Source organism: Rhinolophus sinicus, linkage group LG07, assembly GCF_036562045.2.
Source record: "Rhinolophus sinicus isolate RSC01 linkage group LG07, ASM3656204v1, whole genome shotgun sequence".
In the NCBI taxonomy this organism is placed as follows: Eukaryota; Metazoa; Chordata; class Mammalia; order Chiroptera; family Rhinolophidae; genus Rhinolophus; species Rhinolophus sinicus.
The window spans coordinates 70178783-70202625 of NC_133757.1; the positions used below are offsets into that span (position 1 = coordinate 70178783).

At 50.9% G+C, this 23843-nt stretch overlaps 2 protein-coding genes across 11 annotated transcripts in view; one reads left to right on the forward strand and one right to left on the reverse strand.

Moving 5' to 3' along the window:
• Nucleotides 1-13352, reverse strand: part of PIP5K1C (phosphatidylinositol-4-phosphate 5-kinase type 1 gamma) — a 51294-nt gene extending 37942 nt beyond the window's left edge. For 4 of the 9 annotated variants that reach the window (XR_012498011.1, XR_012498010.1, XR_012498009.1 and 1 more), the window contains exon 1: nucleotides 13135-13352. Coding sequence is in view for 3 of the 9 variants with exons in the window: in XM_019744133.2 (XP_019599692.1) it covers nucleotides 13135-13228 (94 nt within the window). In the remaining 6 variants the exon portion in view is untranslated. Of the gene's footprint in view, nucleotides 1-12712; nucleotides 12737-13134 lie in introns of those variants that run through there. The other 5 variants (XR_012498012.1, XM_019744138.2, XM_019744134.2 and 2 more) reach the window with 3 other exon arrangements.
• A 4461-nt stretch (nucleotides 13353-17813) lies between these two features.
• Nucleotides 17814-23843, forward strand: part of TJP3 (tight junction protein 3) — a 30114-nt gene continuing 24084 nt past the window's right edge. The window contains exon 1 of one of the 2 annotated variants that reach the window (XM_074337583.1): nucleotides 17814-18032. The gene's annotated coding sequence lies outside the window, so the exon portion shown is untranslated. The remainder of the gene's footprint in view (nucleotides 18033-23843) is intronic. The other variant, XM_019744215.2, reaches the window with a different exon arrangement.

The window sequence follows — 23843 nt, forward strand, 5'->3', positions numbered from 1 at the left end:
CAGCATTTGCCTGAAGCCCCACAGCAAGTTGGTGACTGAGCCAGGCTGGATCCAGGCTCCGAGCATGCGCCTAAGCTCTGGGCTTATTACAGGAGCTCCTGTATACATCAAGGGTCCCTCTGTGCCAGGCATGTGCTGACTACTCAACTCACTCCTCAATCCGTCCTATGAGGCGAGGGTACAACCACCCCATTTTACAGATGAAGAGAGGGAGGCTCTGGAGCCAAACAAGCTGCCTGATGTGCTGGCCAGCCTCCAGGATGGCCCCGGGATCCACATCGTCCCACAATGGCAGGGGGGCATGGACAACAGAATACGGTTGAAGTGACAGAACGTGACTCCTGACGCAGGGTCATAAAAAAACACCGCGGTGTCCACCTTGCTCTTGGATCGCTCACCGGGGGGAAGCCGCCACCATGCTGGGAGCACACTCAGTGACCTGTGTAACTGAGGCTGCTGCCCACAGCCATGTGGGGGCGCCAGCTCGGGAGCAGTTCCTCCAGCCCCAGATGAACCTTCGCATGAAGCAACCCAGGCCAACAGCTCAACTGCAACCTCGTGAGATACCCTGAGCCAGAACCACACAGCTCTGGTACCCTTGGATTTCTGACCCACAGAAACTGAGATAACAATTGTTTATTATTGCTTAAAGCCACTACCTTTGGGGGTAATCTGTTTTGCAGCAATCACTAACTGATATACCTGGGGTTTCAACTTGGCATCATCCATCTACATGCCACTCCATCTGCTGTCCTTTGTGCCCTCAGGGTGAAGCCCTGGGCCACCTAGTGCTGAATGACCACCACCCAGCCTCACCTGCGCTCCTTCCAGGCGCCACCACCTACACTCATCCCTCCAGGCCTGGCACACAGTAGGTGCTCAATAAAGAGCTGACGAGCAAACTAAATGCATGGCTGGCAGGCATACAATGGAATATTATACAGCTGTTTAAAAGGATATGGCGGCTCCAATCTACAGACCAAGAACCGAGCCAGACTTAATGTATTAAAAGGCAAAATGTACAACAGAGGTAGAAGACTCACATTTCCCATTTCAAAATTGACCACAAAGCTCCATGACTAAGACAGCATGGAAGGTACTGGCACAAAGACAGGCAGAGGTTGACGCAACAGCCCAGAATAGACCCACTGAGATTCCAGAACTGAGCCTGCACATTTAGTGGACTGATTTCGACAAGCGCACCACAACTCAGCAGGGAACAAACTAGTGTCCCAAAGTGGTGCTGGGACACCTGGATCTCCACACAGGGAATGGAGCTGGACCCCACCTCACGCCACACACAACACTGACTCAAAGCACATCGTGTGGAAACTAGACTTTTGGTGGTGAGCACGCTGGAGTGTATGTAAATATTCAGATGTAATTCTGTATGCCTGAAACATACATTAACCAACGTTACCTCACTTAAAAAAACACATCAAAAATTTCTAAACGAATATAAGAGCTGAAACTATAAAACTCTCGTAAGAGAACAGGGGTAATTCTTCATTACCTTGGGTCAAGCAGTGCTTTCTCAGATATGACAACTAACTCACAAGCAACCAGACAAATAAATAAGATAAGCTGGATGCCACTGAAATTAAAAACACTTGTGCATCAAAGGACATCATCAAAAAAGTAAAGAGACACCCACAGAATGGAAGAAAATATCTGTGAATCACATATCTGGTAAGAGTCTTGTATAAAGAATGTTACAATTCAATAATAAAAAGAAAAATAGTCCCAGTTGAAAAACAAGCAAAGGTCCTGAACAGACATTTCTCCAGAGAATCACACATGGCCAATACGCCCATGAAAAGGTGCTCCACACCTCTGATCGTCAAGACCACAGTGAGCTACCACCTCCCACTACCAGGACGGCTAGGATGAAAAAGATGGACGATACCCTGTTTCCCCAAAATAAGACCTAGCCAGACAATCAGCTCTAATGCGTGTTTTGGAGCAAAAATTAATGTAAGACTCGGTCTTATATCATGTAAGACGTGGCATTATATTATATTATTATTATATTATACCTGGTCTTATAGTAAAATAAAACTGGATCTTATATTAATTTTTGCTCCAAAAGACACAATAGAGTTGATTGTCCGGCAAGGTCTTATTTTTGGGAAACACGGTAAGAGAGCTAGCTAGGACATGGAGAAATCAGAGCCCTTACGCCTGGCTGGTGGGCATGTGCAACAGTGCAGCCACCATGAAAAAAGCTGGCAGGTCCTCAAAAGGTTAAACAGAGAGTTTCCATCTGACCCAGCAGTTCTGCTCCTGGGTATCCACCCAAGAGAAGTGAAAACATCAGTCCACACAAAAAGCTGCACTCATATGGTCATGGCAGCATATTCACAACAGCCCAAAGGTGGGAACAAACCAAGTGTCCATCCACAGATGATGGATAGACAGTGTGGCCCACCCACACTGGAATATTACCCGGCCATGAAAAGGAGGGAGGCACTGACGCCACAACCTGGACGGACCTTGAACACACGGTGCTCATGAGAGAAGCCAGACACACAGTGTGTGATTCCATTTACGTGAAATGTCCAGAACAGGCACATCCACAAAGACAGAAAGTGGTTAGTGGTTTCCAGGGATTGGAGTGGTGACTATTATGACTGCTGATGGGGACAGGGCGTATTTTGGGGGTGCTTAATAAGCCAGACACTAAAGGATAAATACTGTGTATTCCACTCATAGGAGGTCGCCCAGGAGTCAGATTCACAGAGACAGAGAGTAGATGGTGGGGTTGGGGACTGGGGGAGGGGACGGGAGTAACGCTAATAGGGACAGGACTTTCTTTTGGGTGGGTAGGAATGTCTTAAAACTGGTGATAGACGCACAACACTGAATGTAGTAAAAACCAATGCATTGTACGCTTTAGATGAAATGTGGTGTGTGAATTATACCTCAATAAAGTGTTACCCAAAAAAATGTTTACAAAAAATGTCAACATGCAGAATAAGGTATATTTTACAAACATGATGGGAAGAGGTGTATGACCAGGGTGCTTGTAGATGGCTGAGTGCCACACAAGGAGAGAGAGAAGCTGGCAACGGAGATGCCTGGGGGCAGGGCAAGGCCTGCATTTTGTCATGAACACCTGACATCTTTCCAAAGGAGGGAAAAGAAAAATCACAAGAGAGCACTGAATTCTACACGGGGGGCAGGGGAGCCCTGCACAAGCAAGAGCCCTGGCGTGACAAGACAGGACAGGACGCTTTCCAGTAACAGCAAAGAAAAGGCTTGGTATGACTGGAGGGGAGGGTGCAGCTGGGGGCCAGGGGGCAAGAACAGAGCAGGGGGCAGCTGGGCAGAGCTCTGACAGCTGCCCTTCTTCCCCCACATAGAAATCTGCCCTCATTCTTTCTGCCCCTCTGCTCCCCACCTCCCTTGATCTCTTCAACAGTGGATGCGTTTCCAGAGTGGTAAACAGGAAGCCCTGTAGAGGACGTGGGGGGGCGGCGGGGGGGTGAGGCGAGGAGGATTAACCCAGAACTCCACAAGCCCTAAGCCACTGGACAGCCCAGTATTCAAGAAAAAGAGAAAGAAGGTTCCAGAACCTTCACCTCTCATGCCACAAAGACAACCGCACATCTGTCTGCCCAGCACAGGCCCTGCCACCAAAGTCCGGGGCCGAGATGCTGGGCAAAGTCCCATGATGCTGCAGGAAGGGCTAAGTGAGGGGGCTTTGGCCGAGGGAATAAGGCTGGCTTCCTGGATGAGGAGGGAGAGGACCAGGGCTTTGCGGGATGGGGGGTGGAAGAAGGACGAGGTAGGGAGAGTGGCTCATTCTCAACGGGTCCACAGGTAGAAAGAAGGATTCTGACAGCCGGGGCAAGGTCCACGGAACCATCAGCCCGGGGAAGCAAGTTTGTCCAGTCTCAGGCCTCGGGTGACCCTGCTGTTCCCCGGTCTCCACGTGCTGTGTGATCCCGGACTGAATCCTAGAGAGGGAGCAGGCCCAACACAGGACAACTGTGGATCCATCGATGAAACTGTGAAGCCTGACTATGGACCATACCACGTTAAATCCCCTAAACTCCACCCCTGCCCCCAACTGAGAGAGTATCTTTGCTTATAAGGTACACACAGTCCGTGCTTGGTTTGGTATCCATAGCTGCAAATTCACCTACTGGCTAAAATTTATTTGTAATCCCACATCCATCCTCGTGGGGCTTTCACAGTAATTCGCAGACACACGCAGGGTAGTGAAAAATGTGAGTCACCCCCACACGTGCCCAGCTGGGGTCAAACCAGGCCACACTCTGCCTTCTCGTTTCAGCTCTTGCACTGTAGATGTAAGTGTCCTTTTCATGGCCTAGCAAGTGCCACTTCTTTTTGCATTTTTGTGCTTATTTTGGTGATTTTGCTGCTTAAAATGTCCCCCAAGCGAAGAGCTGAAATGCCATCTAGGGTTCTGAGCGCAAAAAGGCTGAGGTGTGTCTTTCAGGGAGGAGAGGAGAAGCTCGGTGCCGGCGTGAGGTACAGGCTGCAGCCTGGGAGCGCAGTGCTAATGAGGCAACAGTGTATATGAAATAGGCTGTCTTTAAACAGAACACGCACAACACAAGGTTGCTTACTGATCGGTTGACTAAAATGCTGTGAATAGAGGCTGGCAGGACTCTACCCCTGCATTTCCCCAGGAGCAGGGGCTCAGTGTTCCTGGCAACTTTACAGAACAGAACTGCTGCGAGTAACGAGAATCGACTGTACTTACGTATTAGGGACAAAGGGGCATCATGCCTGCAACTGACTCTCCAATGTCCCAGCAAAATAACACACACACACACACACACACACACACACCCCACTCCCCCCCCCCCCCGCAATGAAGCAAAATATGAATAACTGGGGAATCTCAGTAAAGGGCACATAGCTATTCACCTTAGTACTCTTGCAAGTTTTTCTGCAGGCTTGAAAGTTTTCAAAATGTTAAAAAAAAAATTAAAAAAAAAAAGAATCTATATGGAGACCGGTATGTACGGGCACAGAAACAACATCTGGAATGACTGGTCGTTATCTCCATAGAAACGGAGAGGGAGAGACAGAAATATTCATTTTCTACTGACTGTGGGTCTGGTCATTGCTTTTTCACAGGAATCGTGTTATTACTTGTAGTTTAAGACATGCCTGCTGTATGAGACACAGGCAGACAAATGGGACAAAATAGAAAGTCCAGAAATAGACCAGCCACATACAGGAATCTGGTATATAACCAAGGTGGCACCTCAAATGGGTGAGGAAAAGAGACTATCCAGAAAGTGTGGGCTGAGACAACTCTGAGCCACCTGGAAAAGCTTGGAGCAACTCAACCCTCATACACCTTATGCCAGGATAAATTCCAAATATGGTAAGAATTTAAATATTTTTTAAAAAAGTGAAATTACAGAAGTACTAGAAGAATTTAATTACAACCTCAGAACAAGAAAAGACTTTTCTGCCTATGACACCAAACTGGAAAACCATAAAAGGAGAGACTGATAAATCTGACCACATGAAAACAAAAATACCTGCCTGGCGTTAATAAGCATCGTAAGAGAAGATGGGGAAAAAACTACTTGCACTTGTGTAACAGATTCAAACAAAAAAACTTCCACAATATATAAAGAGTACCTACAAATCAGTAAGAAATGGAATATGAGAAAGACACAATTATATGGTTCCCAGAAAACGAAGTAAGAGTTTTCAGATGTGTGTGATTAAATGTAGGAACACGGGTGGGTGAGAAAAGAGTGGTCTGTGAGTGTGGAACCAAGACAGATGGGAAGAGGAGCCACAGAGCTCGCCTGAGCAAAGGCAACAAAGGGCCTCTGCGATGGCCCTGACGCCCTAGTGGGTGCCGCTCCATTTTCTAGCTCTGACAAAAATACGGGATACTGTTGGGGTGAGAGGGCAGGCGAGAGCCCCCCTACCAGTCCTGCCACCATCCCTGTGTGATCTGGATGGGCAAGTCACTGTATCTTAGGCTTGTCTCTGCTCCCTTTGCTTGAAAGTATTTTTAATAAAACAACGATGAAACATTAAAAGGAAAAGCTATACAAAGAGCTTTCACTCCTATTCATGAGATTAATCCAAATTGCAGCTATGCCGAGATGTCACTTTGTACCCATAAGATTGACAAAGAAAGGGACCAGACAGAGGTGCCCCCACCCACTGCCAGAGGGAACTCAGAATGGTCCATCTGGTCCTGGGTTAGTCATGTATTTTTCCTCTATTTTCTGATGCTCGGACACCTCAGGGGCCTTGCAGACCTGGGGGACTGTCCCTCCTAGTGTTGGCCAGCTCAGAGACCACAAACAACTGTGAGTGCACCCTTGATGTGCAAACCAAGCAACCCACGACCGGCACCCCCAACTTCTGTCTGCCTCACACCCAAGCCCACCTTTACCTGCCCTGGTCACCCCAGGGCCAGGTACTCACTACCCCTATCGTGCAGAGCCCACTGAAAATTTTCAAACTAGCCAATTGTAAGCTTACTCAGCGTAGTACCCCACTTCGTCCATTCTGTCCTAATGAAACCCCAGTAAAGGCCCACGCTTTCCCCTCACCCCCTCTGCATCCTGGTGCGAGCCCTGTGCCCCACGTGGCCCCTCCTCTTGGGACATGAGTAACAAACTCTCTTTCTGATGGCGATCATCTCCTGATCAGTGGGCCTCACCACACATCCCAGGTACATTTCAGTACAGGAAGCACCTTTCTAAATTACAGGCACAGAGCCTTTACCCCGGCAGTTCTGCCTCCAGGGATTCAGCCAATAGAGATGGCCCTGCAGGTGACGCTTTGCAGTATCATTAGAGCATGAGACTGGCCACCACCAAATGTCAACAGTTGCCTCAGAATTTATCATCCAAGACGGGGCTCCTCTGATCATGACATAGGAACCATGGCTGTGGGCTGGGATTTGCATATGCACCTCTGCCAGGTAACTGGGCACATTCAATGTGACAGCAGGCCTGTCTCCTGGGTCTCTGGGTGATTATAATGAGCACAACTTCCCTTTTGACCCGCCAGGGATACTAGGCACAAGAGAGAAATGAGCCTCTGGGACAGACCACTGAGATATGGGGATGTTTGTCACACAGCAGGTCCTAAACCGTGCTGACTGATACAGGCCAGGGTCTCCCCTGACAGAGACGTGGCCCGGCCACGCAGCTGGGACCAGGGCCACATGGGCTCACACTGGGCCAGCAGGCCAAGGGGCCCGGGAGGCAGCCTGCCCAGACTCTAAGCTGACTGCTGCCCTGCACAGCTTCCCAGCTGCCCTACCAAGTTTGGGGCACAAAGCCCTGTCCCAGGCTGCCCAGCCCAAGCTGCTTGCCTTTGCTCCCCATTTCCTGAGCATCTGCACATGCTGGGCCTTTCATGGGTGCTGACTCACCTAATCCTCACGTGAACCAGAGGAAAGCACGTCTGTGATCCTGCTGTGCAAATGAGGAAACTGAGGCATAGAGCCGCTGAACAACTTGCTCCCGTGGCTGCTGGGACCTCACTTCCCGCATCTCTTCTCTTCTCCATCTATGCCCACCCCCTTGGTTCCTTCACCTGGTCACACGCTGTAAGTACCATCTCCTGCCAAGAGCTCCCAAAGTGCCTCCAGCTAAGATGGCTCCCCAGACGGGGACACACGAAGGTCTGTTATAGCTCCACATGAGGGGATGCCGCCCACAGAACACGACCAAATCCACACTTCCCTGAAACCTTCAACAGAACCCCACATCTCCACCTAAGATAAAGGTCACAAAATGTGTGCATGACACATGTGCGAGAGGAGACGACTGTGACAAGATGTTGGGGCTCCTTTCTTCAATCAAGGCCAGAAGTCAGGTCCCCAAAATTTTTCCACAGGCTCAGGCACTTGGGGCCCCTCAGGTGGACCCCACACCCTCTGGTGCAGCCTGGTGGGTGAGGAGGCAAAGGGCCCCACAGCTAATCCCCTGTCAGTAATCTCCCCACAGGGATAGGCCCCCCCTCAGGCTGCGAGTCCAGCTGGCAGCAGCAGGGAAATCTCCAGCAGGGTCTCAACCTGCCTTGTCACGCATGGTGACACGTGTCTTGGTCACGGTGGCAGGATTTGGGAGCAGGAAGGCCTGGGGACCCAAGACCCCCTTAGAGCACACACATCAGTGCAAGCTTACCAAAGCTCAGCCCTCCCAGACCTGCTCCTTCTTGGGCCCTCCCCAACCAGCCACCAAATCCAGGGTGCAGGCCAAACCCTCCTGGGTTCCTGGTCTTCCTCACCTCCTTTCACCCCACCCCATCCTACCCCCATCCAAGGCCCCTGCAGCCCCTTTCCACCAAGCAGCCAGAGAGCGATCTGCAGAACAGACTCAGTACTCACTGCCCTATTTCAACCTGCCAGCTCCACCAACTGGACTCAGAACAAAACCAAGGCGAGGCCAGGGCCTCCTAGGCCCCACGCGGCTGGCCCTGCTTATCTTAGCCCCCCCCACACACACACACTAACACAGTCACCTCTGTGGCTCCAACAAATCAGCCTCAGAGCCTTTGCATGTTCCCTCTGCCTGAAAGCTCCATCTCACTCAGGTCACCTCCTTCCCTGACCACCTACATCAGGCCCTGGTCACTTGTATCGCCAGGATGCCTGTTTCATTCCCTCTGCATACTCATCACTGTTTTATTCAGGGGTCAGCTAACATTTTCTGCAAAGGACCAGACAGTGAATATTTTCCACTTTCCATGAGGTCTCTGTCCCAAGACTCAGCTCTGCCACTGTTGTGTGAAAACAGCCATGGACACCATGTGAGCGAGTGGGCGTCGCCATGTGCCAATAAAACTTTATTTACAAAAAACAGCGGTAGACAGCACTGGGAGGGGGGAGTACAGACTGCTGCCCCCTGGTGCTATCTATTGAGTTGTTCCCATCTGCTTCCTGACCTCCCACCAATCTGAGCACCATGAGGGCAGCAAGAGAGGCCCCCAGTCGCTGACGTGACCTGGGTACCCAGAACCCCACAGCTGGTGCTTGATGAATGGTCAATAAGCATTATCCAAGGACTAAGAGGCAACTGCACATCCTCATGTGTCCTGAGTCCCACGGCACCCACTTTGTGCCAGATTCTGCGGGAGTTCACGACAACGCGGGTGCAGACCCGACACGGAAAACCCCAGCGCTCGCATGGAGTCGGCTCTGTGCCAGGTGGCCTTAAGGGTTCTGCACGTCAACTAGCTCATTCCTGCCCTATGAGCGAGACACAGTCAACACGCCCATTTTACAGACAGAGACACTGAGGCAGTGTGTCCCCGGCTGGTAAAGGTGGTCCAGCTCCCAAGGCCTCTCCACGGAACGGATGGAGGCTGCCAGTCCAAGTGTCTGATGTTGCATCACTAGAAAGCGGCCAGGGCAGAATTCAAACTGGAAGTTTTCTGTCTCCTCAGGCGACTCGCAAAGAGGGGACAAGGGATATTACAGCACCCAATTACCATTCACCCACAGCTGTGATGACATCGTAGCCCAGCCACACTGACCCCTGCTGTGCTCTTAGCGTACCAGGCCTTTGCCTGGGCTGGGCTGTCTTCCGGCCCCTCTTTCAGGCCTCCCTCAATGTCAGGGGAAGCCTCACTGAGGACAGATTTCAGCAAAAACTCAGAAGAGCTAAGAAAGCAAACGACATAGATATGGACGAGTGTTCTAGGCAGAGGACACAGCCCGTGCAAAGGCCCTGGGACAGAATCAAGCGTGGCATGTTGGAGAAATAATGATGAGGCCTGGTGGTGGGAGCAGAGTAAGCAAGGGGTGAGGGCAAGGAGGGGACGGGGGCAGGTCACGCAGGGCCTTGTGGGCTGTAAGGAGCACTGGGGCTTTTATCCCAGGGAGGTGGGAGCCCTGGAGGGATGTGAGCAGAGGAGGGGTGGGATCTGAGTCAGTTTTTAATGGAGCTTTCTGGAATGAACTGTAGGAAGCATGGGAAGGGATGGGGGACCAGGCCAGCGATAAATGATGGGGCTGGACCAGGAGGAGGAAGAGGAGGGATAGAAGTGGGAAGGCTCTGGGTCCATTTAAAGGCAAAGCTGACACAATTTGCCCCTCAGATTAGATGTGGGAGGGGCTGGAGGGTCGCGGCAAAGGCCAGCTGCTCTGAGGTATCACAGAAGCAGGAAGGACAGGAGGGATATGGCTCAGAAACAGCAGACTACAGCTCAGGCCAGAAGCCCACAAGCAGCTCATGGGCCTCGCAGTTGTCCCCGTGAATGTGTCCAAGTCCCTGAGAATCAGACACCCCACACAGTCCCCAAAAGCCAACGGAGAACCCCATCAGGCCTTCTCTGGACTGGGCCTTGGGAGCTCAGGCTTTTAAAGTAACCAGATTCTAAACACCAACAAGATGCATTTCACCTCCCATCAGATTGGCCAAAATGACCGAGGCTGATAACATCAGGAGCTGGCAACACTATGAGGAGACAGATAGTCTCTTTCAGCCCCTGCCCGACCTTCCTGAAAAGCCATCAAGTGTCTGAGAGTCATTTTTCAATCTGCTTGCCCCTGACCCAGCCATCCCAAGGCGGGACTCCAAATGTTAGGAATCGAAGCACCCAGTTACAGGCCCATGTTCAAAGACAAGCTGTTTACTGTTTTAACAGCAAAAGGCGACTCCAGAAACAACTTGAATGTTCCTCAGCAGGAGGCTGGTGAATCAGCAATGGCTCGTGCCTCCAGCAGCTGTCGCTAATGTTTACTAAGCACTCTCACCTCATTTTACAGATGGAAACACTGAGATATCAGAGAGGTCAAGGCATTTGCCCTCCAAGGTCACACAGCAACTGAGTGGAACTCAGGCAGTGTAACTCTGGGGTTCCCACCCTCTTAACCATTGCACCGCTTTCTCTCTCTCTCTGAAAAAAAATAACTGATACCAACGTGAGGGGAAAAAATCCAGATTATTACAGATAAAAAGCAAGCAAGTTTCAGAATAACAGGTATAGTACAATGGCTTGCCCCCAGGGTGACTGTGTCTCCAGGGGATACTGGGCCATGTCTGGGACATCTGTAGTTGTCACAACTGGGGGGGAGATGTTCTGGCACTGAGTGGATGGGGGCCAGGGATGCTGCTCAACACCCCCTGGTGCCCAGTGCCCTCCAAAACAAAGAATTTTCTGGTCCAAAACATCAACAGTGCTGAGGGGGAGACCCTGTTGTAACAGGAATCATCCTGGAGAAGCAGGAACCAACCTGGAGCAGAACATGCAGAACCGTTTATGTGTTTACATATTTGTACAGGAATAGGAAAGCATGGGCAGCTATTACCCAAACTTCACAGACCTCAGGTCAAGAGAAGTGGGTTTGGAAGGGGAGAGGCAGGTCTTAACCTTAAAGTGAGTAAAATACATGATTAGCTGAAGGGCTGGAGGAGGTAGATTTCTGCAGATTTTGGTTACAAGCAGGGAGAACTGGCCTCTTATCTTCTAGGTCCCAGGCTCATACCCAGCTGGGGCCTGGGATTTTATGTCCCCATCAGCTCACCCAGCCGGATAAGACAAATGTTTGCTCTGCAGCTTTCCCGTGGTCACCGAATCTGGGGTTATTTTGTTTCTGACCACCCCAGACCAGAGGGCTGATGGCAGAGGTTAGGGGGCTGAGAAAGGACCTTGCTGGGGCTTTCAGCCATGTGTGGTGCTGGCCATATCAGGGCACCTACCACTGGCAAAGAACAAGGGCAGGCAACTGGATGGTCAGAAGGAACCGGGTCATCTACCAGGTGGTTCCAGATGGCAATGAGAAAGGAAGCAGTGGGAGTCTTTCAGAGCCCAGGGATGCTCGTTCTGGCTTGCATTTTCTCTCCAGACACTTCTCCCAACTCCCAGGCAGCAGAGCATCTCCCTGACTGCCAAGGAAGCTTCGGGAGGCCCGGGGGAGAAGGAGGGCGGATGCCCATGTGGGTGTCTACAGGGCTCTGCCTGCCAGGGCTGCCTGGGGGGAGCAGAGTGCCGCGGCTCAGGAAACTTCCTATTTGGGAGCTTGTGACCTCCTCGACCAGAGAAGGAACCGTTCCTCCAGGACAGTGGCTGGTCTCTGCACACCACCCCAGGGAAAGGCAGGCTGGGAGCCCACAGGCCTGGGCGAGGCTCCCTGTCCCCAACACCTACTCTGCTGGAGGGCAAGGGAGGTAGGCCAAGGAGAGGGGCTGGAGGAAGCAATTGCCGTCCATGGCTACAGCGGCCCCCCACAGTCCAGGGAGAAGGCTTGGGAGGGGGCTCCTCCTCCCCCCGTTTGCTTACAGAGACCTAGCACTAAAGGTGCCTGAAGATGTCAGGCCCTTAGCTCCCTCCTGTGATAGGGAGGTAAACTGAGGCCCACAAAGGGAAGAAATGGCCAGTGCACCGGAACCTGGGTCTGGTAACTTCCATGAAGAGAAATGAGCTAAGAGGTTGACCCTCCCTCCTCCACCCCCCAGCTACCCCTGCCTTCGGGACCAACAAGATGTGCCCATAGTGGTGACTGCTTGTTGGGGGAGGAATGAGGCCCAGATGCTGATACCAGCAAGGTGGACGGCCCAGAGGAGTAGGTCGAGGCAGGAGAGCATATGTGGGGCAGTGTCAACCTCCTGCCATGTCCCGCCTTGGAGACAGGGCCCCACCCTGAACGGGAGTACTCCACCATTCCACACAGGCAGAACAGCCCCCCAAGAAGACTGGGAGGATGTCGTTCCCGAGCATCCTCAGTAGGAGGCGGTGCACTCACCCACCACGCGTCCAACATGGGGGTCTCACCACCCCCAGAAATGAAGACCCGTCTTCTCCGCATGCCTCCAAAAAGGGCTACTCCACCCACGGCCTCTCAGAATAAAGCCCCGCACCCACCCCCGGCCCCAGCCCGGCGGCCCCCCTCATCCCCACGGGACCCCCGGAATGGGCGGCGCCACTCCGAGCCTTTCAGGCGGGGCGTTCCATCCTCCCTCGGGCCCGGCGGCGCGTCCCCGGGCCCGGGTGTGGGGCGTTCCATCCCCCCGCGAGCGCCCCCGAGTGGAACGTTCCAGCCTCCCCGCAGTGGGTCCCGGCGCCCCTCCGGCGCTCGGACGGGTCCACTAGGCTCCAGCGGGGGGGAGAGGGGGCCGGCGGGTCCATTCGGGCATCAGGGAGGAATGCGAGGTCCGGAACCGTTACCTGCCGCCGCGCCGCTCTCCGCGGCCCAGGCCGCCTCCGAGGTCACGGCCCCCGCCTCGGCGCTCTCCGCCTCGTCCGGCACCTCAAGCTCCATGGCCGCGCGCACGGACCAGCCGGCGGACGGACGAGCTGCCGGAGGCTGCGACCCGAGCGGCGGGCGCCGCCGCTGAACAACAACCGCCACCGGCTGGAGGGCGGAGGGAGGGGGCCAGGCCTGGGAAGCAGGGGGCGGGACCGAGGGCGGGGCTAGGCGCTGCGCCATCGCGCACCGCGCGCGCCGCCAATAGAGGTTCCGAGGAGGGGCCTGCGTGCGTCCCCGGCCCCGGGGGCGCCTCGAGCGCCCCCTCACGTCCACGGTGTGAAGGGCAGCGCCATTCCTGTCAATTTCGCAGCTAGTAGTAATGTTATATACCATAATAAACATAAATAAGGTTTATAATTAACAAATACTTATCACAACATTAACATAACACTTATGTTATATACTTTAACATAAGTAGTAATTATAATACAGTAAAGTTTGATTTTATGCACATTATACAAATTATATGTAACAGTACACATATTGTTATTACTAAATAAAAATTAATGCATTATAATATAAATAACATTAACATGTAATGTACAGACATAATATGTGACATTACTTATAATAGGATGATAAATAAGTTATGCATAATAATAATATTATTAAATTTTAGGCTTGATGCTAAAGCCTTTGTATGCAATATCTCAGGGGCCTGTTTTTTGTTTCCTTTTTTTTTATTGCTAATACGTATATTCCCAGTACCTAACAGAACCTTACACCTAGAAGTCAATAAATATTTGATAGTATTGATCAACCAATAGATGAAAACTATTATCAGCCCCATTTTACACATGAGAAAACGAGACCTCAGAGAGCTGAAGCCACTTGCTCTGAATCACAAAGAATCATGCTGTGAATCATTGTATTTCTGTATTAAGAATAACTGTATTAATATTCTTATTAAAGTCTAATGGTGAACTTATTCGTGATATGGCTAGATGGTAATTAATTGTGAAGTCATGATTTAGGAGTAATAAATGTTGTTATTGTTTTTATTCATTACTAATAATTTCTGCTGGGAGATGCAGGGGAGAGTCCGGGCGCCCCTCTAGTGAGGGACAGAGCTGGGATGTTATCCCCAGGCCTGTCTGACTCCAGAGACAAAGTCGTTCATCACTGTCTGGGGTGTTGGAGAGGCCAGCGGGAGGCCAACGAGCCTGGGTTTTGGGGTGCTTGGCAATGGGGTGATAGAAGATCAGGAAGATGGAGCAGGTCACAGTCGGACCTAGGGATTAGGAAACTGCTCACAAAATATTCTCCTTCAAAACAAGGAAGCAGATCAAGAAAAGGGAAGATGTAATGAACAGGACCCAGGATGCGGCGAAGGGAACCCCCAGGTTTGCTCTGTTAGAAATGAGCTGAGCCAGAGTGGAGGAGTTAAAAGGCTCCAGGTAATCGACAGATGATGGATGAACACAATTGGTCCACCCAGACAGTGAAATATTATTCAGCCTTAAAAAAGAAGGACATCCTGACACCTGCTACAAAGTGGATGAATCCTGAGGACATTATGCTCAGTGAAATACGCCAGACACACAGGACAAGTACTATATGATCCACTCACAGGAGGTCTCCAGAGGAGTCAGATTCATAGAGACAGGAAGTAGATGGGGGGTAGGGGAGGGGAGTGAGTGTTTAATGGGGACAGAGTGTCAGTTTGGAAAAGTGAGAAAGTTCTGGAGATGGATGTGGGGATTGTTGCTCAATAATGTACTTAATGTCACTGAACCATACACTTAAAAATGGTAGAGATGGAAATTTTGTCATGTGTATTTTACCACCATGGAAAGCAAAACATAAGGCTCCAAGAAGAGTTCTTTGGACGTGTGCCATAAATAGAACTGATTCATCTTGAATCTGTCTTGGGAGAAGATTTAGACCAGCAGTTCTCAAAGCGTGGTCCCTGGACCAGCAGGGTCACCCAGGCATTTGATAGAAATGCAGAATCTCAGGCTTCATCCTAGCCCTCCTGTAACAGAAACTCAGGGGTGTGACCCATAATCTGGGTTTCAATGAGCCCACTGAGGCGATCTGAATGCCCCAGAGTTTGAGAAGCATTGGCTCAGACAAGCGGAGAAGGGCTGGGGGTTGGATCAGTGATAAGGATCATGAAAACGAAGCAAATTTTTTAAAAAACCGGCAACTTCAGGGTTGATTCTGAACCTCTCCTGGCTGGAAGTCAATACTAAAACTGAAAAATCAGGAAGTGGCAAAACAGGCATTAGTTAGAGACGCGGAAGTGAATAGCAACATGAAAAGTTAAAAGAAGCTAAAGGGACAGCGCCTTTGGGAAGAGAGAAATTGTGGGGTGGCAATGTCACTCTGCTAATTTTAACAAACCTGAATGAGAATTCGACTCTTTAAAGTGCATGCATGTATAAACTTTAATTAAAAATGAAAACCAAACTGGTGCCTGAGTTGGGGGGCAGTGAGGATAGGTAGGGAATAAAGGGGAGGAGCCGGGACCCGGGTGGGGCAGCAGCTCCTGGTACTCTTGATTCATCCTTCCACATCCCTGCTCCCTCCATCCCATTTTACAGGCTGGAAAACTGAGGCTGCCCAGCTGGGGGCCGTTGTCTTGTTTCTGGCGCCCCCTTGCGACCATAATGGCTATTACCATCAGTACTACATACCGGGTAGGAGGGACCCATACATCATCTGTACCCCAACCCACATTCCCTTCCTCCTTTCCTTCCTTCCTTCCTTCCTTCCTTCCTTCCTAACTTCCTCATGCCTCAAATATTTATTGGGCACCTACTGTGTACCAGGCTCTGTTCTAGGCTACGGGGACACAGGAATGAGCAAGAAAAAACCTCTGACCTCAAATTAAGGAGACATTCTAGAATAGACAGACAAATAAGCACAAGACAGAAGGTAGTTTCTGCTGCTAACAAACACTTTGAAAGGCCGGCCCAGTGGCTCAGGTGGTTGGAGCGCGGGCTCCTACCGCCGAGGTCGCTGGTTCGATTCCCACATGGGTCAGTGAGCTGCTCCCTGTACAGCTAAGATTGTGAACAACAGCTTTCCCTGGAGCAGCCCGAGTTCAGCATGAACTGCTGTGGGCTGCTGTGGGCTGCTGAGGGCTGCCATGAGCAGCCTGTGGCCAGCGTGAGCGGCTGGCAGCCAGATAGAGCTGCCATGAGCTGCTGGGAGCCGCCGACCGACAGCCTCAGCTGCGGGAAGCACCAGCATGGGCCAGGGAGCTGTGTCCTACACAACTAGACTGAGAAACAAGGATTGAACCAAAACGGGTAGGGAAAGGCGGGGGAAGGGTGAAAAAAATGAGCACTTTGAAAATAACACAGGTGTGATGCAACAGCAATAGAATGTGATCAGAAAAGACAGGCTCAATAGTTAATATGCATAAAGTGCCCATGCCAGCACTGTCTAAGAGAATTACAAAGCAAGCTAATCTAAATTTAAAATCTTAAACGTTATTTAATTTTTTTTTGGTAACCACAATTGAAAAAGTAAAAAAGAAATAGGTGAGATTAATTTAAAAATATATTTTTCATTTAACAAAAACATCCAAAATATTAAGTTGGTGCAAAAGTAATTGTGGTTCTTGCAATTATTTTTAAGCTTTTAAACCGCAATTACTTTTGCACCAACCTAATATCATTTCAACATGGAATCAATATTAAAAATAATGAGATATTTTACATTCTTTTTTTTTTTGGGGGGGGGGTTACCACGTCTTCCAAATCCAGTGTGTATTTTACACTTAACGGTATCTCATTCATTCAGGCCAGCAACTGTATTTCCCGGAAAATACGACTTACCCCGAAAATAAACCCCAGTTAAGATCGTCAGCCAGATGGACACATTTCGTACATTATGACGATTTTCCAGTAGAAGACGACATGACTGTATTTGAATAAATGTAGATTGTTGTACATGAAAAAATGAGACAGCCCCGGAAAATATGCCCTAATGTGTCTTTTGGAGCAAAAATTAATATAAGAGCCAGTCTTATTTTCAGGGAAACACGGTACCTGTGGGTAGTGGCTAGAAGGTGCGAACCTACTGTGAGCTGATCCGGTTCTAAGCACTTTATAGACATTCATTCATTTAGTCACCCTTTGAAACTCCCCCAGGAAGTAGATACTGGTGTTTTTCCATTTTTTAGATAAGGAAACCAAGGAGATCCAAAGCTACCCAGCTGGGAAATAACTGAAGACTCTTGGCACAGGAAGCTGGCAGTCCCTCTGTAGTACAGAAGCTCTCAGATCTGTAGGGTGGGAAGGAGCCAGCCCTGCCACAATTTACAGGATGGCACACTTGGTGGAAGGTACACAAGTGCAAAAGCGAGGCAGTTCCAGCTGCAAAGGGAGTGGAGGGGAAAAGGGGGAGCCAGGAGGAGTTTCATTCATTCATTCCTTAATTTGGTCAACACACATTTCCTGAGGACCTGCCTGTCTGTACTGGTCCCAGTGCTGAGTGGTGTCAAGGGTTCAGCAGTGAAGCACATATGCAGGCAGGACTCAGCACCCCTGGGCTCTGGGCGAGCAGGGGTTAAGGCCAGCTGCTCCCACGTGAGAGCACCTTACGACAGAGCCACACACCCAACCAGCCTCCCAGTCTCTCTCACACTGCCGTCCGCCTGCCTGTGCATGTTGCATGTCACCGCGCTGGTTCCACTTGGCACAGGACCTGCTAGCCTGTTGCCGCCACAAGAGAAGAAAAGTTGGGCAAACAGGTGGGGAGACCAGAGCTCAAACCTCAGGTTCCCTCCCCACCCTCATGCCAGGCGGGCACTCAGGCCCTGGCTCCTGCTGCCTGCCCAGAGGCCACCAAGCCTCCTAGACAGGTAAGTCCCTGCTCTGTCCGCCATCCCGAGGCCATTGCCGGGACCAGAGTCCCCCACATGGGGTCCTGGGACCCCAGATCACCTCCCCCCAGCTACCCAGAAAGCAAGAAACTGACACTCCTGTGTGGGCATTTGACATAGTTTCTAAAGGATTATCTGGCTGGCAGTTACTGCTGCTGGCAGCCAGCCCAGGACGCCAGAGGCAGAGATCTAAAAGGGTCATTGTTGGTCCAGGTAGTGGCAGGGGGCCACAAGGGCACAGCTTGGTCTCTCTGACCCCCCAAACGGAGGCTGGGAGGCTGGGCCGGGAGATGGCAGGTGGGTCAGCCTGGCACCTGGTGAGTGTTGGAGCCTCCTGGAACTTCTGAAGCGGCCCCTGAGGTTTCTGATAATTGCATGGGCCTCCCCACACTGCAACCTGCAGGAGCTGGGGGAGCAGCTCCTGGGGTCGCCTTACCTCACGCCTCTTGATTCCTTCTCTGCGCAAAATCTCCTAGTGGAAAAATGCAGGAGGGGTGGGGGCAGGCAGACGGTTGTCACAACACTCTCCAGAGCCGACTGAGGGCAAGGATCTGGGCTGGTCTCTGGGCAAAGGAAACCTAGAACCTGGAGAGGAGAGGGGTCAGGTGGCAAGAGTTTTTTCTGGGTCATTTGCTCCCAAAAGTGCAGGACAAAAGGAGCTTCCTGGGGAGCCAAGTATCCAATTGCACCTCAAGTCTCTTTGTCTAAGACCAAGTGGGTCCCCTGAGGTTGAGGAGGCATGGGTGTCTGAGATTCAGAGCATATAGCAAGCCTGGCATTTGGGGTCACCCTGGGGTAGCGTGGCCACAGAGCTCTGAGGGAGCAGGGAGACTTGAGATTTGGGGGGCCATGCGGTTGGGGGTAAATGTCTCAACTGAGATGGCCTCCAGCTGCTTCTCCTGTCTGAATCTGTAAAGTGGGTATAAGAGTCACCATGTCGCAGAGCTGCTGTGAGCAGCACACACTAGGGCAGGTCATAGGCCTCGGTCATGCAGGGGTTGAAGGATAAGGTGTCCCACCCAAAATCAGATCTTGGAATGCTGAGCCAGTCACCATGTTCCATCTGTCTTCCTGTTTTACAGAGGTTGAATCCCTGCTCAGAGAGTGGCAGCCATTTTCCCAGGACTGCACAGTAAAGTAGGGCTGTTAGGCAGGACAGCCAGCTAGGAGTCAAAATGCAGAGAGCAGGGAGGTCTGGGAGCTGCCCACGTCCCCCTACCGATGCCCCAGGCTCAGCATCTTGTAAAAGTCCTGCCTCCCTGGTTCAGTTCTTCCGCGAGGCGCTGAGTTCTGGGGAAAGTCCACAGTAGGGAGTGTGGGTTCCTGTTCTTCCTCCTTGGCCTGGCCCAGCGCCAGGGAGCAGTGTTTGCTCAGGGTGGAGCCTGACACCCTTTGGAATGGGTTGAGGTTAGTGGGAGACATGACTGGGAGGAGGGACTGTTTAGGGAGTGAACCTGCATTTATGGAGCACCTACTGTGTGCCGGGTGCTGTTCTGGGCTTTGGGGATTCAGCAAAGGTTCCTGCTCTTGTGGGCTTGTATTTGATGGAGGAAGACAGAGAGAAAAAAGAGAGGTAATAAAGAAGTAAATTGTATCCTGGGTTAGAGGGTGGTCAGCCTCACAGGAAAAAAAGAAGTGAAAGTGGTACAAAAGACAGGAATGAAACAGGTGGGAAGGTGTTTAACAATCTTAAATAAAGATCAGACAGAGATCATTGAGAAGGCAACATTTGAGCAGACTTGAAGGAAGTGAGTACTTGAGGCATTCAGGCAGAGGAAACAGTATGTGCAAAGGCTCTGGGGCAGGATCATGCCTGCTGGGTGGAGGAATAGCGAGGTGGCTGAGTGGCTGGAGCAGAGTGAGTGAGGGGGGAAAGAGGAGGAGGTGAAGGCAGGGAAGTGCACGGCCGTGTGGTCTCAAGGAGGACTTGAGCTTTTACCCAGAAGGAGGTGGGAGCCCTGGAGGGCTGTGGGCCGAGGAGACACGGGACCTGACTCAGGAGCTCAGAGGCGCCCTCTCGTGGCTGCTGCAGGGAAGACAGACCGTGAGAGGAGAGGGCAAGACCCCGACGACCAGGGCTGAGTTGACTGCGCAGGTCCAGGTGGGCGATAATCGGACTGGACCAGGTGGAGGCAGAGTAGAGGGAAGAAGTGGGCAGATTCTGGAAAGATTTTGGTAGAACCAGCAGCATTTGCTCATGTATGACAGACAGATTGGGGTTCAGGATGATGAGGAAGAAAAGTGGGAAGAATGTTCTGGGGCTTGACGTTTGTAATAGGTGAGTGAGACAGGTAACTGGGAGGTAGGTAGAAATCTGAGGGAAGAGGCTTTGATGCTGGTTTGAAGCTTTTTTATATTATGGTGTTAAAGGATTTTTTTTTCAAATAGGTAAAAGCATGATTCATACTAATATAAAACAAATGGGTGCTTTATGAGTTTACTTAACTCATTAATTAATGTGGGAACCAGTAAGATTTTACAGTCTGTTCAAGGAAGAGTGTAAAGAAATAACACACACACACACACACACACACACACACACACACACACACACACGGGCATCAGGAATGCTGAAATGAATTTACAAATAAATGCAAAAGTGGTCAATAGCCATAGCGCGAGCGCCCACTTGCCAGGCTGCTTGGAGGGTTTGTCGCCGGGGGTGGGAGGGTCATCTGGAGCGGAGGGGTCCGCGGAGTCCGCGGGGTGGGCGGGGAATAAAAAAAAATAGCCAGAGGGCAATAATCTGTGGTCTCCACAGGACAAAATTCATTTGCATTTCTATGGACAAGAGTCATTTGCAATACCACCAGTTTCCAATCACTTACAGGGCTGTAAAATAGTTCAGAGGTGATGAGCAGCACAAGTGACTTGGGAGGGTGCGCCAGAGCCTGGCATTGATCAGATGCTCAATAAATGTGCCTTGAGCGAATGCTTGGGAGTTATTGAATGTTCTTGAGCTAAAGCCACAGCTCACTCCTTATATCGTCATTGGTCGGACTATTTATTGAATGTCTGCTCTCCTTGCTGGTCTGTAAGTTCTACCACAGCTAGTATCCCCAATATCTAGAGCAGTGCCTGGTATGTAGTAGGCACTAAATAAATGAATAAATAGCTCGTGGGCAGCAAGCTAAGATTCTGAAAGAGTAGAAAGGCCAGTGCTGTGTATTCTAGAAGGACAGGTTCCGGGTGTGGCAGGCTCAGCCACAAAGCAGACAGGGACTGTCAATGTGGGGGTCATGAGGGACCCCCATGGGAGTAGTTGGGGGGGGCTGGCCTGGGGCACAGGTTCGGAGGCCAGACTGAAAACAGGGACTGTAAGGAAGGCGTCAGGGGCCGGGTGGCAGGGCCCCTGCTGCTGCACAGGACAGAACATTGATATAGACAGTTTCAGGGGGAGGGGTCCTCCTCCAGCCTGGAGACACCATATACAGTTTTGTTTTTTCCCACTGGGGCTTGTCTCCCTGCTCTTGGCCCAGAGCGGAAAAGGAAGCAGAGGAGCACTCAGGCAAAACTTCCTGCGTGCCTGCTACGTGCCTGTCGCATAAACTTGTGAAACTTCTTAAGGCCACTCCTCAAAATAGTAACTGGGCCCCCAATTATACAGATGGGGAAACAGAGGTGAGATGGAATTCATGCCCCCCCACACACAGATTCCTTCTAGAGAGCCAGCTTCCTCCCACCTGGGTGGGAGCACCCTCCCTGAGCCCCCTCCCTCCAGCTGCATCCCACACTCCAAGCTTCTAGAAGGCTCTAACGCCCCTCACTTTCCCTTTCCATCTATATCAAAGTGCTGTCACTAAATTGCTCCAGGATCCCACGTTGCCAACCCCTGGGACATTCCTCAGTCCTCACGTGCTGTTGGGGAGCCTGCCACACCCAGAATATGCCGTTTCTCAACCCCCAGCGCCTTTCTTCTCTTCTACACCCTTTCCTCAAACCCATGACCCAGTCCAGTTATGAGGAAAGCATCAGACAAACCCAACTGGGGGCATTCTACAGTACCCCCGACTGGTCTCCAGAAGGCGAAGGTCATGGAACAGGGGAGTAGAACCTAAGGAGACATGCTATGCTGACCAAACGCACTGGGGGATCCTGGGGCAAAAAAGGGACATTAGTAGAATCTGATTACAACCTGGAGGTTACTTAATGGTGACGTAGCGATGTTGGTTTCTTAGTTTTGACAAATATACCAAAGTCATGTACAATGTTAATATTAGGGAAAACCAGGTGAGGAGCTTATGGGGACTCTCCGAATTCTGTCTACAACTTTTCTGTAAATTTTAAATGATTCCAAAATAAAACGTTTATTTTTTTTTAAAGGGACAACATCTTGCAAGGCCTCCAGTTTTCGCCTCCCTGGTCCACTTCCCATCCTCACCCCTCTCACTCTGTCCTCCCCCAGCAGCCACAAGAGGGCGCCTGTGAGCGCCTGAATGAGTTCCTACCTTGGCGCCCCACAATCTGTCTTCCCGGAAGCAGCCACCAGAGGGTGTCTGTGGTCACCTGAATCAGGTCCCTCTTCTGCCTGCAACCCTCGAGGACTCCCATCTTCCTCAGGGTAAAAGCCCAAGTCCTCCTCGCGGTCCGCACATCCCTGCAGGACCTGTCCCCGTCCCCTCCCTGCCATCCCTGCCCTCACCTCCAACCTCTCTCCTCCTTGCTCACTCTGCTCCAGCCCCACGGGCCTCTTCTCTGTTCCTCCAACACGCTAAGCACAGCCCTGCCCAAGGGCCTTTGCAAGTGCTGTTCACGCCACCTAGAACACTTTCTCATAGATCTCCCCTTGGCTCCTCCCTCACCTCCTTCAAGTCTAATTGTTTCTCTGCCCTGGTCCCTCTCACCTAGGTCACTCCTACTAAACTCAGTTTTCATTTCGAGTGCCACCTCCTCAGAGAAGCCCTGCTTGAGCCCCCAGCCCAGGTCATGTCTCCCTGGCGATTTTCTCAGAAGTCTACCGTGTTTCCCCGAAAATAAGACCTAGCTGGACAATCAGCTCTAATGCATCTTTTGGAGCAAAAAATAATATAAGACACGATCTTATTTTACTGTAAGACTGAGTCTTTAATACAATATAATATAATATAATTATAATATAATATAATATATAATATATAATATATAAGACCCGGTCTTATATTAATTTTTGCTCCAAAAGACGCGTTAGAGCTGATTGGCTAGGTCTTATTTTCAGGGAAACACGGTAGGTTGTACTTTTAAACTTGTTTTGTTATGATTCCATTATTGTCTATCTTCCCCTGAGGATTCTGGGCTTCCTTTAGTGCAGGGACCACGTCTCTCGTCAATCCTGTGTGTACATAGTGGGCGTCCAACAGATGCTGGTGATTGAGCCAGAGTCCCGACAGGCTGCAGAGCTGCTTCAGGACATTCTTGGGTTCCAGTTCAACCTGTTAGGCCACAGATGACCTCAGCCTCCTTAAGCACAGCAAAGCAACCTTCACCAGGGAGACCCCAACCCTGGGAGTGAAGCCCCCACACTTCCACCCATGCTGGCGCTGACACTCTGGGGGACCTCAGCCCAGTCTCTGACCTCTCTGGGCCTCAGTTTCCCCATAGGCGCTCAGAAGGTGCCAAACAGGTTCACCCTGCAAACTTCCAGGATGTCACTTTCCCCTGCATTCTTCCCCCACCCCTATGCCACACCAACACTGCCCTCTCCTGGTTGAAGTTGGCACTGCACTTTCAGGTGGGAAGTAGGTCCCCATTATTTCTCCTTCATGCACTTAGTGCGTAGTAGGGGCTTGAAACGTTTTTGTTGAATGAATGACT